The following is an 18076-nucleotide window of genomic DNA, read 5'->3' as shown; positions in this document are numbered from 1 at the left end:
TCGATCAAGAAATCACTTGGCCCTTCATCAGACGGCCACGATGCATCAATCGTACTTCACGATGAATACAAACGTCTCTCATCTCGCTCGCTGCACTCACTACACTCTCACTGTGACTCTCTCTCTCTCTCTCCCTCGCTCTCGCTCCGAGCTCAAATGGATCATCGCCTGGCGGCCCTTTCGATGGTTCTCACCCTGCTCTCGTCCTACACTTGGACCGGCGGCGGCGCCATCCCCCGGTCCCTGTCGCCGACCGCCTCCCTGGTCGACTCGCACGGCTCCACCCTCGACCCCCGCCAGCTCACGGCGCTCCAGACCATGGGGTTCTCCTCCGCCGGCGACCCTTGCACCGCCCCCTCTCCCCGCGACAACGCCACCGCCTGCGACGACGACGCTCCCTTCCGCCACCTCGTCTCCCTCCGCCTCGCCAACTGCTCCCCGGACCTCGACCTCCCCACCACCGCCCTCAGGGCCCTGTCTACCCTTCGCTCCCTCGCTTTCTTCCGCTGCCCCATCGCCGCCCCGAGGCGCCTCCCGGGCCCCCTCGTTGCCTCTCTCCGCTCTTTCTCCTGCACCGCCTCCCTCCGTCGCCTTACCGGCGTGTGGCTCTCCCGCATCCAGAACCTCACCGACCTCTCCGTCATCGGCGTCCCAGTCGTCGCCAGCGGCCCCGCCGTGGTCCTCTCCCAGATGCGTCACCTCCGCTCCGCCACCATCTCTGCTGCCAACCTCTCCGGCCTCGTCCCCCACCACTGGCACGCCTTCAACCTCGTCCACCTCAACCTCTCCTGCAACCGCCTCAAGGGCCCAGTCCCGAGCTCCATCTCCGTTCTCGGCTTCCTCCAGACCCTCGATCTCAGCTCCAACGCGCTCACAGGAACCCTCCCCGACTCCATCGGCGACCTCGCTGCTCTCAAAAACGTATCTTTCGCGCACAACTCGATCTCCGGGCCCATCCCCGACTCCATGTCTCAGCTCTCGGCGCTCGTCCACCTCGATCTTAGCTCGAATCAGTTCAACGGAAGCATCCCAAAGTTCCTATCTGGGATGAAGGGATTGAAGTTCCTAAATCTGGAGAACAACAACTTCCAAGGAGTGCTCCCCTTCAACGCGTCCTTCCTGAAGAGACTCGAGGTCTTCAAGGTGGGCGGCAACAGCAACCTCTGCTACAACCACACTGTGCTCTCTTCCAAGCTCAAGCTGGGGATCGCCCCCTGCGACAAGTACGGTCTACCAGCGTCGCCGCCCCCGGACCGCTCCACTCGGGCGGACTCGTCGGACTACTCCGACGACGTCAGCGACGACGGGAGCGGGGATAGAGGGAGCGGCGGCGGGGACCACCACGGGCCGAGCAAGCTGGTGCTCGGAGTGGCCATCGGGCTGTCCTGCTTTGTCTTCCTGGTCATCTTCCTGGTTTGCCTCTCCAAGCTGTGCGGCTGAAGCAGAAGTTCGATCTCAGCAGCAAAAAATTCCACCTTTATCTATCTACTACTCAGCATTATTCTCCTCAGAGGTTCGATCAGCTGGAGCACATGTTGACACAGCGACCCACAACCAACCATCTCTCTCTCTCTCTCCCCCATACATCTCCTTCCTGTTTGCAGATAAAACCGATGCTGGTTACTCTTGGAATGTTGGTTGAGCAATGCTATTTTGAGTCGACGAGAGGGATAGAGCTTTAATCACAGTGTCTTCTTCTCCCACCTGTCCTTTTTATTAGCTCTATAGGCACTGTAGACATCCTGCTGTCCTCTTATAGCGTTCATTACTCGTCACTCTACTTTATCTTATCAATGAAGTTTCCGTCTCTAGCGCAGTGGTCGCTGCTTTGAGTTCCCACATGATGCTGTACTCATTTATTGGCTCTGCCTTCCGCACTAAGCTGCCACTGATACATGAACATCCAAGAATGATGAAGATGATGATGTCGTCTTCGTCTTGTGGGCGAGCACCAGACTATCTGCAGACACACCAGATTCAGATTCACGGAATCTTGTATCAGATCAATCGAGTTGTACAACGTTACAATCTTTGTCACCCTGCGCAATAGTTTAGCCGAGCTAACAATAATACCTTTGAGGCGGTCGATGCTTGGCCGGTTCATCACCTCCTTGGCCACAAGGGCTTGTGGTTCACGAGAAAGCGCAGGAAGAAGAGGGGATCTGACGTTTATTTCTTTTGGGGAAAGGACACATCGGCCAGCGGTAAAGTCGATCGCTTTCGGGTGGCACCTGCGTTGATTCTTGCATTAGTTTTTCTGATCCGAGATACTGACAGAGGACTCATGGAACGCGAAGTTGGAAGAAAGGCGAAAGTTGTTGGTGGGTGGAGAAGGCGCGAACCCGACTGCTGCTCGTAAGGTGTTCGAGGGGGCGGGGGGAGGTGGGGGCGATTGCAGAGGTGAAGCGTCCGAAGGGATGAGGTGACTGCGAGATCCAGAGGGACATGGTGAGGCTGCTTCAACCTTACTGCGCATCGAAAGCAGCCTTCTACACGTGATGGATAGGATGGGCCGTGGGCAGAGTCGCTCCCGCGCGCAGTCGTGCAGATCGACCCATTGCCTTGTCGCTGACTCGTGCAGCTGACTCCACCTCTCCTGCCTTCCATGGAATTTTGATGTGGTGCGGTGCTGCTTAGGTTGTTCGAATCATCAATGTATAAAAGTTTTCCAGGTTGCATCGTCCTGTCTTCGAAATAGGGTTTTCTGAGGGGATGATTAATTATCCCCATGCAAAGGTTACTCGAGGGATTAATTATATAATATTCTTATAATGAATTATTTTTAATATTTTAATTATTGTAAAATATTTACTTTCGTTTTTCTTATGTCATTGTTTTTGTTGATGAAAATATCACACGTGATCAGTGATCAATTGAAATGAGATAGTACGTTCTCGGTGATAAACCCTGTGATATTTTCGTCAACATAAATATTTTACTTTCATATATATAAGAATCCTAATATAATTTATGAAAACATAGATCAAAATATTAATGATAACTAATTATAGAGATAATATATAATTAGCCCAGAGCTCTTATTACTGTAGTTTTGACGAGAAACATTCTTTTAACTTCCAAACATTCTCTTAACCATACAAAAACCTAATGATAAATAGATAGGCTACTTATCATCATCCTATTTGTAATTTTCAAGATTTTGTCAGCAAAAGATTTTCAAATATAAAATCTTTCTTGACCAACAAAATTTATCAAAATTTCACACAAGTAAAATTATTGTTAATCAGGGATTTCAAATATACACATTCATGGTAGCTACAAATTCATGGTAGACATATTTTGGGAAACAAGCTCACATTTTAACACAATAGAGTCCACCTCCTGTTTCAGTGATACATTACAGAGCTTTGTTTAGTACTCATTATTGATAGTATTCAAAAAGAAAGACAAATTTTAAGGTTGCATGCATCCTTGATCATCGTTATAGATCCATCCTTTCTGGAAACAAGCTTAGCAGTTGATGGAAGCACAATTCTCAGACTTAGCAGCAGCCGAGTTGCTTATGAATGGATCAATCTTCACCCACAAAAGCGAGAAAACTGAAGCCAATAGCACTGACCACAGCACCACAATGGTCGGTGTTCGGTTCTGCCTCCCCATGAGACCTTTCAGGAATGGGTACAGATGGAGGATCACCCACAGTGCAAAGAATACTTTCCCAAAAAGTGGGCCCCAGGATTCATAACCGCTGTTCAGTGCGTCAGAAAATCCAGCAACCACACCGACAAAGTTGACGACTAGAATGGTTGTTGGAGGTATCAATACAGTTGTCCACTTGAACACATAGAGCTCACCAAAGTCGGTATCATCAGTAGCCTTGGCAGTTACAGTGAAGTTGGTGTCGATGCCCGCCAGCATCTTTAGAAATCCTTGGAAAACAGCAAAGAGATGTGCAGAGACGCCTCCAATCACCCAGAACTGCTCATTACGCCACCAGTCCTCGATACCCACACCACTCCATCGCAGCTCAAGAACACTCGTCAAGATGATGGATATGAATAGACCAAGAAACCAGACACTTGCAATGTTGGAAAGCTGAAATGAGCAAAAGGGAAAAGATACAATGTTATTATCAACTTTAAACTAAGTGAACCAGGTCACTTCCTAATATATTTAGGCTTTTTTTTTACTGATTAACTATAAAATGGACCAAAGAGAACGATATAAATTCCTACAACTACTGGACGACAACAAAATCATAAATAAATAAGACAGTCACTACCAAGGTTAAAAAAGATAGTTCCAATAAAAAACCTTTAAGTAGGCCATGAAAGAATGGTGCATTACCGTAGGAATGATAAACTTCCCAGTAAGAAGACAAATGGCTGGTAACGAGCAGTAAGCAATAAGTGGAAGTGATGTAAATGGATAGACAATGGTGTTTATATAAGCCAATCTTTGAAGCCATTTAAGACGGCCACCTCCGTATCCATACCAAAGCGGGCAATGTCGGCTAAGGAAGATCTCAACAGAGCCAAGAGCCCAACGAAGAACCTGATGCAAACGATCAGAGAGGTTGATTGGAGCAGATCCTTTGAAAGCAGGCCTTGAAGGCATGCAGTAAATTGACCTCCAGCCACGGCAGTGCATTTTGAAACCTGTTAAAATATCTTCCGTGACAGATCCATATATCCAGCCAATCTGCTTAAAGTCAGGGAAAGAAGAATCGCATGGTAAATTAAAAGCAATTATAACTCAATGATAAGGAACAAGCTATGTTACAATACCCAAATACTGAGAGTGATAAACCAGGTCGGTGGTATGATAATTTCCTATAAAGTACTTGGGTTACTAGTGTGTGCATATGCACATATACAAGTATATAAAAGCAGTCCGCATATGGAAGTTTAATATAATTGAAGTTTGCTTGAGTCAACTAAATAAGTTAGATGTGAACCACAATATTTTTATTAGTAACTCTGTTGCCTCCATGACAAACAAATCTCACGATCAAGCTTGACAAATTCTGACTAATAAGAAAATGCTTCTTGTGAATCTGATGTGTTTAGATCCATTTATGGAAATTTACAGGTGAGCCATATGAATAGAGTTGGGCAACTAAGCAAAATTTATAATAAAGATGCTGAAACTCTTATGATGCAGTGGTGCAATGCTTTTCTGATAGAGATCTTTTCTTTTTATCATACATTATATTTCAACAGTGTGTGACAACAATTACCTAAACTGTGTTGGATTGACTGATCCAGGTCACTACTACAAGAAGATTGTTGATAAACCAAATCATGCCAGGCAGGGAAAAGTTAAACCTCACTGCTTACAAAATTCATTTGAACACAAACCTAACGTAACTCTCATATGGATCAACGATTCCCGATACAGACTATGCAGAGATAACACATTGCTTTGAACAGGACTTGTTTACATGTTTTACTCACCTGGAAGCCCCTAAAGAAAACATTAAACTATGAAGCCCACAATGAACCTCAAGACAATATCATGAGAACCTATTTTCTATCTGTTCATTTTTTATTTTGTAAATGAATAAAAAAATTTAGGAAGTTCAACAATCAATTTCCTCTGCAACATGATATTTGTTGCAGGCAAGAGAAAGAAGAATGAAAACAAACGCTCACCTCCTTTCCCCAGTGTGTTTTCTCCTCGTAGCCACAGCTAATGACATGAATTGCTTCATTGATCAACGTCGATGGATTTGCAGATTCAGGCACTCCCCCATTCTCCATTAGAGTCGACTCAATAAAAACTGAAGACTGCCCAAAGGTCTTCTCGAAACTCGTTTGGGAGATCAACTGGGACCTTTCATATTCATCATAATCTGCATGCACGAAGTAGCCATAGAACATACAATTTTTTAAAAAAATCTAACTTTCAACACAACCACAATACAATATACTTACTGTTGATTTCTTTTAGATTAAATATGGCAGAATCGAGGTCTTCACGCCTGGCATCTCGATAAACATCATTTTGGTCATCAGGAGATTTTTTAGAACGGCGGCAACAGCAGCAGCATGAAGAACAAAATGAGGACTTCGGCAAGACTGGCAAAGATGGAGGTCCATACCCATACATCGCTTGCCTATTGAAAACACACCCAGTTCCCACATATACTGGTCCTTGGATGCCGTCAAGCCCTTTCATGTTTACCTATATAAAAGAAAAGCATCATTAAAGTCTAAAGTCACCAGATATCATTAGTAGTAGGGTTCTTCTATCATTTGAATCTTACATCAAAGAAGACAATATTCCTATTTGCATATCGATCACTCCGATCTATACCATCAAATCTCTGAGGGAATTGAACATAACAGACATCTCTACAAACTTCTGGGTCCATCATGAAACACATTGCTTCACGGACTGCTTTGCTGTTATTAACATAGTGATCACAATCAAGGTTAAGAATGTAGGGAGCATTTGTAAGAATTGCAGAGACCCGAACCTGTAAGATTTATATATTTGTGAACAATAATGAGGATGACATCAGTGTGCAAACTAATTATTAATAAGAAATCGACAGAGTAGTCTACCAGAGCATTCATGGCCCCAGCCTTTTTATGATGCTGGTATCCAGGTCTCTTCTCTCTTGAAACATAAACTAATCGAGGAAGTTCATTTCCTTCTATGTCATGGGCACCACTATGTCCGAGGAAAACCTGCCAAAAGTTTGTAAACAGATCAACGATCAAATACTTGAGCAAGCACTAATACTTTTCATAAGAATTAATATCATAGTTCAAGATAATTATTACATAGCGAACTACAAGCAAATGAACAAATGATATCTACTAACACGCCAAGAGAGAAGAATTTGTACAAAGAAGACATATGCACAAATATATAACCTTAATTGATATCCCAAGCATCTGGTACTTGATACTTCTGATAACATAAGAAGACAGTAGACAATTAAGTATGAAACACAATCAGAACCTATTGGCTAGATGGCTCCATGTTCAGAATTAAACCAGTTGAAACACCATCAGAACCTATTGATCGGATGGGCTCCATGTTCAGAATTAAACCAGTTGCCTTGGTAAAATGCTCCTATGATATTTCATATGCCAAAACAGGTAGCAATTGATAGACTCAGAGATGTGGTATGTTGATTTAACAAACAATGATGAACATATGATATATCTGGCCAATGCAAAAAAGAAAGAGAGAAGGAAAAAAGAAGAACAGTCTGCACGCAATCAGCAAGGACTTCTAATTTTGCCATGAACCTTTGAGGAAAATTACAAACACATATATAGGTGTCAATAAGATATTAAATGCAATCACCCATTTAAGAACTCCAATATTAAGTAATTTCAGCCAAAGAATGCAATGAACCTGAATCATGCCAGGGTGGTCTCGTGGATTATTTCCTGGCCATGGTGTTCCATCTTGCATGATCCAGCCCTCTTCAGGTGTTTTCTGAGCCTTGGCAACCAAAGCATTTATTCTCACCTTGTATTCTTCATAGTCTCTCTGTGAAGAATAGAATCATTACTTCATTGTTGCATTCCTCTAATTTGAGTATTATTATTGATCTACCTTAACCCTTTAACAAGAACATATATCAATGATAACAACTTGTGAAAAATGGTTTCAGAAGTTCCAAGAAATCTCTTGGCTCTCCAGAGAATACTTACTTTCATTGCTCTCCGCTCCTTGACAAAAGATGGCTGTATTTTATCTTTCAAATAATCAATCTTCTGAGAAAAATAGAACTCAGGTGTCCGTGGTTCGATTGAATATTTCTTACAGAATGGAACCCATTTTCTAGCAAACTCCGCAGTTTCAACAAGAGATTCAAAAGTAAGCATCGAGGATCCATCATCAGATACATAGCAAGAAACTTTCTCAACAGGGTAGTCCACAGAAAGAATTGAAAGCACGGTGTTGCCAGTAATCAATGGTGGTTCTTTTAGGGGATCAACAGTACTGACAAAAAAGTCTACAGGAGCCAGATGTGACTCTTCTCCTTCCTTTTCATATCTGGAAATTAGATATTAAAGTCAACTTTTCTAGTGATTATATAATAACAAGCCTGTTCTCATCTTTTGTTATTTAGATCTGCTATTCGATATAAGAAACATACCTATCTAAAATTTCACTAACAAGTTTACATGGATAGATAGTTTTAAAACATACAGAGAAAATGCCATCAAATAAAAAAGAAATAAAGGTAGAGTTCTGCAAACATCATAAACATAATATCTTACTAAATTCACACAACAATGACAATGGAAGATCATCCTTGGAAAGTCTGTGTCAAAGATCATCCTCACATTTTTGTTGCCACGATATTTTTACTAAAGATTTTTGGCGATTGTTGCTCCTATTCTAGGTTTCACTTCTCACATGATCTTAGAAAGGTTATCCAGCTAGAGCATCATAACATTATTCACCAAAATGTTTCACTTAAGCTCCTCATTTAAAATGTACGCATCTGTTCCTGGATACAAAATCCTGAAGGCTTCATTCATATTGAACCAAAACTAAAAAGGGAATGATATGAGGAGCATAATCATTAACATATTGGGATGGATAACCAATTAAAAAAAAAAAATCTGTCAGGCTAATTGTAAATGGTGACTTTGTTTATATTCCTAAGTTAGAAATGTGGTAACTTCATCAGTATTTAGAGTACAAGAATTAACAAATACTCATAGAACACTGATATCTTTAATGCTATATAGCCAATACAACCTGCAGTCTGCAGATTGACTATGAACATACACAATCATGGAAGCAAATGCAAATATATTTTCCTATAGATTTCTCATTTAATGCAGTATTTACACTTCATCTTAGATTTTTTTTTTTCATTACCTCGCACTCACCCAAAACACCATTTTATACCACCGAAACTATTTCCAAAATTTAACATCAAAGTCTAAATGGATGTCATTTTGAATGACGTAATTAAGTTAACGGGATATTCTACCTTAAAAAAAAAATCTAATACATGTTTTGAAGTTTTATGAGATAACTATAGTAACCTCTTTCTTGACTGCTCCATACAATCTCTTCTGCATAGAGTAGTTCAACATGTTTGAACCATTAGATAGATGTATACCTTGCAGATAGCCTGTCAATATACGTCTGTCTATTGATAGGTGACCATTTGGGGAATTGATCCAATACCCAAGAGACTGCAAACCAAATCTCGCATATGACCGACGTTAGCCATAGCCCATAAGCACTATCAACAGGATTGGTTACTCTGTAATTGAAGAAAAGCCCAAGAACTATCAATCTCATTATGATCACAGCTCTATATGGAGTCAACTTATTAGGTGATAGTGGAATGATCCTTGAAAGTGGCTGTCCAGCTTCTGGAGACCTGCACATGGCCAAATCAGATGGAGCAAATGAGCAATATTCTTATCCTGAAACAGGAAGCAAAGAACACAGCCTTATCAAATCATGACATGGAAAAAAATTTCAAGCCCCAACCAGTTGCCCGAAACATTTATTACATAGATGACAAGATGCAGTATGACCATGCAACCTCATGTGTCTTTGCTCGTCCCTAAGAACTTTACTAAACAGAAAGCAAGTCACCCAGTACCGATAAGAAATATACTAGTTTGTTCAGAAAATAATATTGACTTTATTTATGGAAATATGTCATTACTCTTGGTCTTCCATCAGATGTTCTACTGGAATTTGAGCTTTCTCGGCCTTCTTTGAAGTTTTTTTCTTACTCTTTTTCTCCATCCAACTGTCCACTCTGTTTTTCCATAATGGGTTCCCAGATTCACCATTTACCTCTGGAGAAAGAGTAAAACCAACAAAGAACCAGTGAGAATGAGTGAGCGTGAAGAACCGACGCGATACGATACGCAAAGCTGATCTAATCGACAATTGCACAAACTTTGAAAAAACAATATATGAAGTATCCAACCAATATGACAGCGTAAAAGAAACAATCAAATAGGTACCTACCACTTTCAACCATGGAGAGACTACTCGAGTTTCTAACATGACCTCCATTTTCCTGTGAAAATTAGATGAAACAGGAACCTCTTGTAAACTATTTACCGGATTGAAGTTGATTGTCGCAGTATCGTAGTAGTCTTAAGCTTCAGCAAAATAAAATAACAAGGAACAAAAGAGATCATCAAACAAAATACCAATAGGAGAAAGACATACCTGGTGATCATGGACATGGCCTGCGGTTCTCAATCTCACACCTGAAGCCTCGTGATTGCTGCTCTCCTCAGTCGCCTTTTCTGCAGAGTTTAACCCCATAAATCGCTTATTAACGATCAAATCTGTCGATCTTGTTCCTAAAAACACAATGGCATCTCTTTTCCTTTTCCTACCCTAACCGTGAAAACGGAGAATTAAACTACTAAAACAAAGAGGAGCAACCGATCACCCCTTCACCAAGCTAACTGGAGCAACATTCGACTTGTTCAGCACGAAATTGAAAGCAAACTCCGAGAAAGAGCGAAAGATCGAACCCGTCACGTTGCGAACGTAAGGCTCCCCACAGCGAAGGCAGCTCTCGCGCCCCTCCCTGACCTCATCCTCGAGGCAGGCGGAGCAAAGAGGGTAGTTGCAACCCTGGCAAGCCACAAAGACCTCCTCCTTGTCCGCAGATGACAACCCCACGGGCTCGCCGCAGGTGCTGCAGAGAGGGACTCCGGACTCCATCATCTTCCCACCGCCTCCTACGCCGCCCAATCGGTGGGTGAATCCAGGGGAGAGGGGCCATTTGTAGCGGCGTGGAGAGGCACACGGGTTGCGGCATCGGCATCGGCAGGTAGAAGGAAAGAATGGAAGCAAAGATTGCTTTCGGGGTGCTGGGCGGTCGATCCATCATCGATCGCTCTTGAGCTCGTCGTCTTCGCTTCCTCTGAGATGGCATGGAGGGGGTTGCGGCGTTCCGAAGGGAGGAAGGTGGCCCGAGTCAATTACATTAGATCGGGTGGTCGGGACCGGGTCGGTTCTTGACTCGGCGGCTGACTCAACCCAAGCCACCGACGAGCGACGCTTCTGGGCCTCAGGATATCTTAAAGATCAAAAGGGGGGAAGCCGTAGAACCGAAAAATCGGACGTTTTTTTGAGAGGTGGAGGAAATTAAGGAGAACATGAAGTGAATGAGAACTCGTGCCGGCGAAGGGCTCGACAACCGGGTCCATTCGTCGGTAGAATGGCCCAGTTGCTCACGCCGGTGCGCGCTGGCTTGCTCCTCGACTTCCCCAATATGCCGTCCCCGACGCGGAGCCTAGCGGCCGCCGACCGTTCGAGAACCCACCGCCACCACCGTCGGTGCAGCCGGCGGTGGCAGAACAGGGACTTCAGGATCGCCGCCGCAGCGACGGCGGCTGCCGAGGGTTTCTCCTCGCGGGATGATGTCGCCGATGATTACTACGCGGTTCTTGGGCTGGTAACCAATCCTTTCCTTCTATTCCAATACTTTTCTTTCAGGTTTTTGATCCGTTCGTTGAGATGGATTCGAGTGGGTGGAATATGATTTCTTGATTCCTTGCAGCAGTGTTATGCTTCTATATCGTCTCTCTTCTTCATGAATATGAAGATGGTAAGAAAGATGTACTAACCAAACCGTGCTAGTGATCCTTCAACAGTTTTGCCAGCTGAAATGCTGCATTACTATGCTAACCGAGGGTGCATCGCCTTGAAACTATAAGGGCTGATGTAGCATCCATATCGATCCTTCATCATCCACAAGAAACATGGGCTAATCTTACAAGTAGAACTCATATTTTCTGATTGGGAAGAATGAGGTTTATATGTATCTGAAATGTGTACAACTTTGATGGTAGATTGTTTTACTGGATAAGTTATAACTAGAATAATATGTGAACTCATTCCTCTATGTGTTACATCTTGGTGCTGATACTATTATGTGAATACCAGTTGCCAGATGCCACTCCTCGGCAGATAAAGAAAGCTTATTACAATTGCATGAAATCATGCCATCCAGACTTGAGTGGGAATGCTCCGGATGTTAATAACTTCTGCATGTTCGTCAATGAGGTCTATGCGGTGGGTTCTTCAACTGGAAACTGAAGTAATGGATGCTTCAAATACTCACTTCTCTATAGCTATCATTCGGTAAACTAACAAGGATGGAAGAACAGGTGCTCGGTGATCCTGTGCAGCGAATGGTGTATGATGAAATTCATGGATACACGACAACTGCCATCAATCCTTTCTTGGATGATAGCGCTCCAAAGGATCATGCATTTGTTGATGAGTTTAGTTGCATAGGTATGCCATATTCCTTCCCTGGTTTCGTTTACAAGTAGAGTTTGTTCTTTATAGTATACCACTATACCTCTGACAATGTGTTATCGTCGGAATGAGTTTTTCTCATAATTATGTGCTTGTTTCTTGTGCTTCTAATCATATAGACTAGTTTTGTCACTCCTAATAGGTAAAGTGTTTTCGAATGGCACACTCATCTATGACTTCTTTTTCTTTCTCTTGCACAAACAGGGTGCAAAAACTGCGCTAATGCGGCCCCAGATGTGTTTCAGATTGAGGAAGAGTATGGGCGAGCAAGAGTTTACTGCCAATCAGGGAATCCTGACTTAGTTCAAGAAGCAATTGATACTTGGTGAGATAGATATTGGGAACATATGGGAATATGTTATTTGTTTGACTGTCACTGCTTTGGGCTCTATTGTCAATGCAAGTTTGAAGCATGAATTTGTATTGTTTATTTTTTTCTAATATCTTATGCTTTATATAATTATCTAGCCTTGATTCAATGAATGCAGTTTGCGAGGTTACTGAAGAGGCCATCAAAGGACTGCAAGTTTATATTTTAGCAATTTAAGGCCACGGTCATTTAAGTTTTCAGATTCACATGTATTATTTTTACTGTGCGAATAAATGTTCTTTTGTCATCTATGGGAATGATGATTGGCGCATTCATGTCATTGGAGTTATGAGATGATTCATCCAAGAAGGGTCTGAGATGATGATGAAACACGAATAATTGCTCTTAAACTATTATAGAAGGCAAACCAAGCTTAGGCATTTAGCATCACCTTCATTTGAAATTTTGAATAATTTGTCAATGCATGTGATTTACCAGGAAATGCTATTTTCCACTGAATAGATTAGGCATGTTTTTAGTAATTGAAGTTTCTGGCTTTCTGCAATTACACATTCTTATTTGAGAATACTTCACAAATCTTGCTGCATTTGGCAACTAATGATGTTGTCAAAGTTTGTTACAGTGTGTTTATCTACTAGGACTATTTTATCCACAAGTAGTAGAAAAGCATTCAATATATAAGTTTTTTTTCTGTTTTCTCCTTTACCTTAAGCACTTTTTATAACTCCGTGCTATATCACAATTCTCGCATCGACAACTTCAAGTTGCTCCTGTCGTGTTTCAGGTTATCTAATTCATTTTTTGATAACTTCCATCTTCTGTGAGTTCATGCTTCATGATAAACTGAGATGCTATGGATTTGTTACTCTGTTTCTATTGTATGACATGTCCATTTTACAACTGAACTTTGCTTTTTGATTTTTGCCATATTATTGACTTCGACTATCAATATTTATTTCAGTCCAGTTGATTGCATTCACTGGACTTCTGCTGCACAGCTTTCCCTCCTTGAAGATGAAATGCGCAGAGTGGAGAGAGTGAATGTAAGATGAAACTTTTAAATTTCTTCTATCTCAGATAAATGATCAAATGATAGAAATATATCTTATTTTTCTCATAGCCTGTGGCATTTATCTTTCTACTCCATTGTCGGCCTTGAGTTCTCACTATGTATTTTCAGAATATTTACCTTTGTATTGAACATACTGGATTGAGTCTTATTCACACAGTCTATTATAAATAGTGAGATAGACTATGAAGAATGAACTTATAATGATATCAATATGATGTCAAAATGCTATATGACTATAAACTAATCCATTTACTTACTAACTTAGTTGATCTAGTTTATCAAAATGCTATGATCCAAACTCAGAGGTTTGACTTTATTGGTGACAAACTGGTTTCGATTTGAGCAGGTGGGGCTTATGCTTGCTGGAATGGGGAGCTCATCCACTGATGTGTTCAGAATGGTAATAAAGAATTGTGCTAATTTGTACTGCAACTTTTTACCATATGATTACTTATGTCAGTTGTTCTGTGTTTCTAATATGTAGTGTGTTACTATTGACAACACAAAAAGTACTGTCTCTCTTTTCCTGTAATGACAATCCTTAGAACAATAGCAACAAGTTGTAGACCCCATCCATCTTGTGTTAGCTGTGTGGATAATTTCAGGCACAGGTCGCTTCCACCGTTAAATTTAATAATGAGGGTAATCACTAGTCAAACTTGGTGTCTTTAAATTCCTTATTGTTTCTAATAAGTCTTCTTAGGTCTTTTTCTCTCTCCTGACACCATTAGTCTAAATTGACTTGCCTTTCCTAACAAAGTTTTTTTTTTTTAAGAAATACTACAATAGCATCAACTAAAAACAAAGTCTATATTGGAAATTGTTAATTGTTACCATATGTCTCTTGTTCTCATATATTCTGACATGTATTCGTTTTGTATGTTGCAGGCAAGTACACGATGGGATAAGCGCCAAGCAAAAGTGTTGGTAAGGTTCATCAGCTCTTTAAATAGTCTTTGTAGCCCATGGAATTTCAAATTCCATGACTTGTATACCTATTCCTTTGTCTTTTGACATTCTCAGAGTTCATTCTTGTTAATTGAATTCCTTCTTGGATACTTTGTGAATCTGGAGGGAGTAGAATTTGGATTATCTCATAGATGTAATTCCCTTGGATGGTATGCTCTTATAAAATTGTGTCTAGGGTGTGGCTTCCTGGGTTTATTTTTAATTTAGGCTTGTCGATCCTCAAGAAAGAGCCAAGTCCTTTTGTCATCTTTGATTGTTTTCTATGGTTTTACTTCTTTTCGGAAAGTCCATATCTGCTGCTTTTCTTTGCACCCCTTCAACAAATGAGGTGTCAGTAGATGTTTCCTATGAATGCCTTCCTTTATAAAGAGATGTATTCAGAAAGTTTGAATTCAACATGACCTAGAATCACTTGGGTCGGTTGTGTCCGTGACTGATGCACATTTCTCTTTTCATGTGAATTGTTACTCTATATAGCTGAAAATTAAGCATTAACCATTGCATCTATGCCACACACCTTGTCTTTTTGCTTCCAATCTTATAGTTTGTAATGAAAGTCTGCATAATAACTTTCCCATACTACTTGCATTGCATCAATTCTCTCTTCTGACTCTCAGGAAAAGGCTAAGATACGGGTAACGAAACAGAGAGAGAGCGATAAGAGTGGGTCTTGGAGTAATATTTGGGGGGTGCCAAAGAATTACCCAAGTACAGGTATTGTTCAAAACTAATATAGTCAAATTTATCTTGCTTTGCTTGCCTGTTCTTTTGTTGCTTGTCAATCCACATGTTTATGTAGTCCTAAACTTCATTTCCACTTGTTTTTTAATCTTTCAACATAAGCAACTCCATCAGCTGGGCTACCGATTCTTGCTTGTTAAGGCGACTAGTATTCTACGATCCAATACCATCTCAAACTCTCTGTATCATAACTATAGTTGACAGGTTTCATTGAGTAGAAACCAAGTACGTCAAAACACATCGAGGTTCCAATCCATATATGGTTTGATGCTCTTTGCTTCTAGAGTGTAGTTAGTTCTTTATTTTTAAGGGTGCAGGTCAGGTTTAATTTCCTGTTATTTATGACAAAACTGTTATCCAGAGGAGCTACTTTTCTTACTGACCATAACTTTTTACGTTCACCAAACTAGAAGTTGTATTAACCCCTTAGTATATATCCTTGCAGTTCATAATCTGGTAAACTTCTGCCATGGTAATGTCTGCTGATAAAATAAAATAATCAATAACTTAGCTGTGCTGCCATCGCAATTCGACAATCACAATGTTTGTCTGCTCATGCAAACTTGTTAATCACAAATAAATCTTCTTTTCTTCTAAATTTGTTCTCTTTCGTCGGTGTTGGTTTAATATTCATGTTAATTGTCATTCATAAAACTGCTTGCACTCTATGGTGGACTTATCAATCATGCACTTCCCTACAGAGGAAGCAGCAGTGAAGGAGAGAGCCAAGAGAGCTGCAGCGGCAGCCAGAAGGTGGAGAGAATATTCGAGAAGGGGAGCCGATCGACCTCCGACGTACAAACTTCCAGAGACAATTTCTAGCAAGGAATCCTGAAGAGAGAACATGTAGTTCCTTCTGCAATGTACAATCATGTATGTGTTGAGAGCCCTTCAAATCGATCATTTCTCTCACTTGTCCTTCAAATATATAAATCCTTCACCTGGTGGACAACATATCTTTCAAGACCACAAGCAGATGAGTGGCATCACATTCTCCAACATGTATCATATTTACCATACTGATTCTATACAAAGAAATAATACAGAATGCATCTTCTTTTCATTTATTTTGTCCTTTGGATCTATTGAATGGTTAAAGGGAAAAATAATAAGAAAGATGGCTTGACAGAGCCGAAATATTTGCTGCACTGTGTGTATGATGGAAGGGAAAAATTACTGTTCCCATTGATGATAAGTGCAACAGCTACCAGCTGATGGATGGCCAGTGATCACCCATTTCCTTACGTGTGACACTGATAAGGAATTGGTGGCCATCGATCTGCTACGTTGCCTGTCACAAAGTCGAGATCGGTTGGCATCGCCTCTACGCCTTCCTCGAGTCATCGTCAAAAAGCAGCAGAGAGGAAGATTCGAAAGCATGTTCTTTGCTTTACAGCTCCCGTCGATTCCATTGCCATTTGAGATGTTGGGTGATTCCTCTACGCGGAAGCTCGACCCTGCATAGCACTCACTATATCTGACAACAGTGGATGTATATGGTCGCACTTGCTGCTCAATACACTTGATTCTTAACCCTCCCTGTCTCATGCAACAAGAAAAAGAACACCCAAATAATTAGTCGAACTTCTCATGTCTAATCTCTGAAAATGCTGCATTGTTTGAGAGACGATCTCTCTCTCTCTCTCTCTCTCTCTCTCCTCGTTGCGCTGACAGGTGTGCAGGAGGAGAATGCTATGTGTGCGTCCATGGCGCGGAGAGAGAGAGAGAGAGAGAGAGAGTGTGTGTGTGTGTGTGTGTGTGTTGAAAGAAGTAGGTAGCGAAGGTGAATGAATGACTGGGCAAATCTCCTTTGGCAGTGGGCTCAGCTGCACCGGTACGTCCCATGGAAGCCGGCGCTGTTGCCACTGCCAAAGAAGAGAGTGCCCAGTGATGCACCCTTCGCACTTGGTCGCCCATCTCAAGCACACCCCGACGTCCATGATGTGCTTACGATCACTATTTATGGTCACTCCCACGGACAGAAACCTTTGGATAAATGCCGCATATTCCTTCGCCTACAATTAAAGCTGCTTCCATGAAAATAATAAAGCAGATGCCCATTGTTTGGTGAACTAAAACTTTGTGCCATCTTTTGATGATCAGAACCTGCAAGATTATACGACCTATTACGTTTTGCTGTCCAATATATTCTGGCGTTCCGATGTGCTCATATGTATTCATGACTGGTATACATAGTGCATGGCGAAGAAAGAGCGTGCAAGGAGGTAACCTTTGCCGGTCAAGCTTCCGCCATGCACGATGCATCAGTGACCTTTCAAGGCAGAGAAGGTCGAAGGGCGCTAAGTCTTCCCTGTGACATGCACCTTTTGGTACCAAGAAGAGGGGGGGAGACACGACGAGGAAGAGCATATGGAGGAGATCCAGGGAATGATCCTCTCTCTACGTACATATCTGCGGCATAAAATCTGGTGGTCTCATCCATGGCTGTCGTGACAAGGAAAGAAAGGTGATTCCTTCGAGCAGCGATGCTTGTGTCGACATCACCATTTTCTTGCCTGCAGATTGCTAAGGGAGTAACAAAATATACGTAGAATGCATATTACGTAGTTCCGATAACCCGTTCATCTGAATACACATCAAAGCGAAAAAGCTAAGGTTTTACGGATCCCATGGATTGATCAGAAGATGGGAAGAAACAGAAACCACATTTGGAGATGGTGAAGAAGAAGAACTGCTGCTCGTCC

At 41.8% G+C, this 18076-nt stretch overlaps 3 protein-coding genes across 3 annotated transcripts; 2 read left to right on the top strand and 1 right to left on the bottom strand.

The window, feature by feature from the left end:
• Positions 1-62: 62 nt before the first annotated feature.
• Positions 63-1784, top strand: LOC135658948 (receptor-like protein 51). Its single transcript, XM_065176244.1, has one exon. It carries the CDS (start codon positions 157-159, stop codon positions 1438-1440), a length of 1284 nt encoding a protein of 427 aa, XP_065032316.1. The 5' UTR covers positions 63-156; the 3' UTR covers positions 1441-1784.
• Positions 1785-3270: 1486 nt separating this feature from the next.
• On the bottom strand, positions 3271-10900 carry LOC135658951 (cellulose synthase A catalytic subunit 4 [UDP-forming]-like). Its single transcript, XM_065176248.1, has 13 exons — positions 10461-10900; positions 10147-10226; positions 9940-9991; positions 9629-9764; positions 9068-9334; positions 7638-7983; positions 7336-7473; positions 6531-6656; positions 6230-6442; positions 5898-6147; positions 5616-5815; positions 4309-4662; positions 3271-4056 (listed from the first exon to the last, which is right to left on the bottom strand). The coding sequence occupies exons 1-13, from the start codon at positions 10654-10656 to the stop codon at positions 3472-3474; spliced, it is 2943 nt and encodes a 980-aa protein (XP_065032320.1). The 5' UTR covers positions 10657-10900; the 3' UTR covers positions 3271-3471.
• A 148-nt stretch (positions 10901-11048) lies between these two features.
• LOC135658952 (chaperone protein dnaJ C76, chloroplastic-like) lies at positions 11049-16434 on the top strand. Its single transcript, XM_065176249.1, has 9 exons — positions 11049-11389; positions 11881-12009; positions 12105-12234; positions 12463-12583; positions 13551-13632; positions 14008-14061; positions 14550-14588; positions 15248-15344; positions 16073-16434. Exons 1-9 carry the CDS (start codon positions 11153-11155, stop codon positions 16204-16206), a joined length of 1023 nt encoding a protein of 340 aa, XP_065032321.1. The 5' UTR covers positions 11049-11152; the 3' UTR covers positions 16207-16434.
• Positions 16435-18076: the final 1642 nt, after the last annotated feature.

This window comes from Musa acuminata, unplaced genomic scaffold, assembly GCF_036884655.1.
Source record: "Musa acuminata AAA Group cultivar baxijiao unplaced genomic scaffold, Cavendish_Baxijiao_AAA HiC_scaffold_422, whole genome shotgun sequence".
Taxonomy (NCBI): Eukaryota; Viridiplantae; Streptophyta; class Magnoliopsida; order Zingiberales; family Musaceae; genus Musa; species Musa acuminata.
This window is presented reverse-complemented; position numbering and strand designations above follow the sequence as displayed.

What these genes read in the sequence shown, in the direction of transcription:
- LOC135658948 (XM_065176244.1), top strand. Translation starts at nt 157, where the DNA reads ATGGATCATCGCCTGGCGGCCCTTTCGATGGTTCTCACCCTGCTCTCG.
- LOC135658951 (XM_065176248.1), bottom strand. Translation starts at nt 10,656, where the DNA reads ATGATGGAGTCCGGAGTCCCTCTCTGCAGCACCTGCGGCGAGCCCGTG. An exon ending in GCCATGTCCATGATCACCAG is followed by an intron (nt 9,992 to 10,146) that starts GTATGTCTTTCT and finishes TAATTTTCACAG; the next exon opens with GAAAATGGAGGTCATGTTAG. An exon ending in AGGAGCGGAGAGCAATGAAA is followed by an intron (nt 7,474 to 7,637) that starts GTAAGTATTCTC and finishes TATTCTTCACAG; the next exon opens with AGAGACTATGAAGAATACAA.
- LOC135658952 (XM_065176249.1), top strand. Translation starts at nt 11,153, where the DNA reads ATGGCCCAGTTGCTCACGCCGGTGCGCGCTGGCTTGCTCCTCGACTTC. An exon ending in GCAGAGTGGAGAGAGTGAAT is followed by an intron (nt 13,633 to 14,007) that starts GTAAGATGAAAC and finishes CGATTTGAGCAG; the next exon opens with GTGGGGCTTATGCTTGCTGG. An exon ending in AAAGAATTACCCAAGTACAG is followed by an intron (nt 15,345 to 16,072) that starts GTATTGTTCAAA and finishes ACTTCCCTACAG; the next exon opens with AGGAAGCAGCAGTGAAGGAG.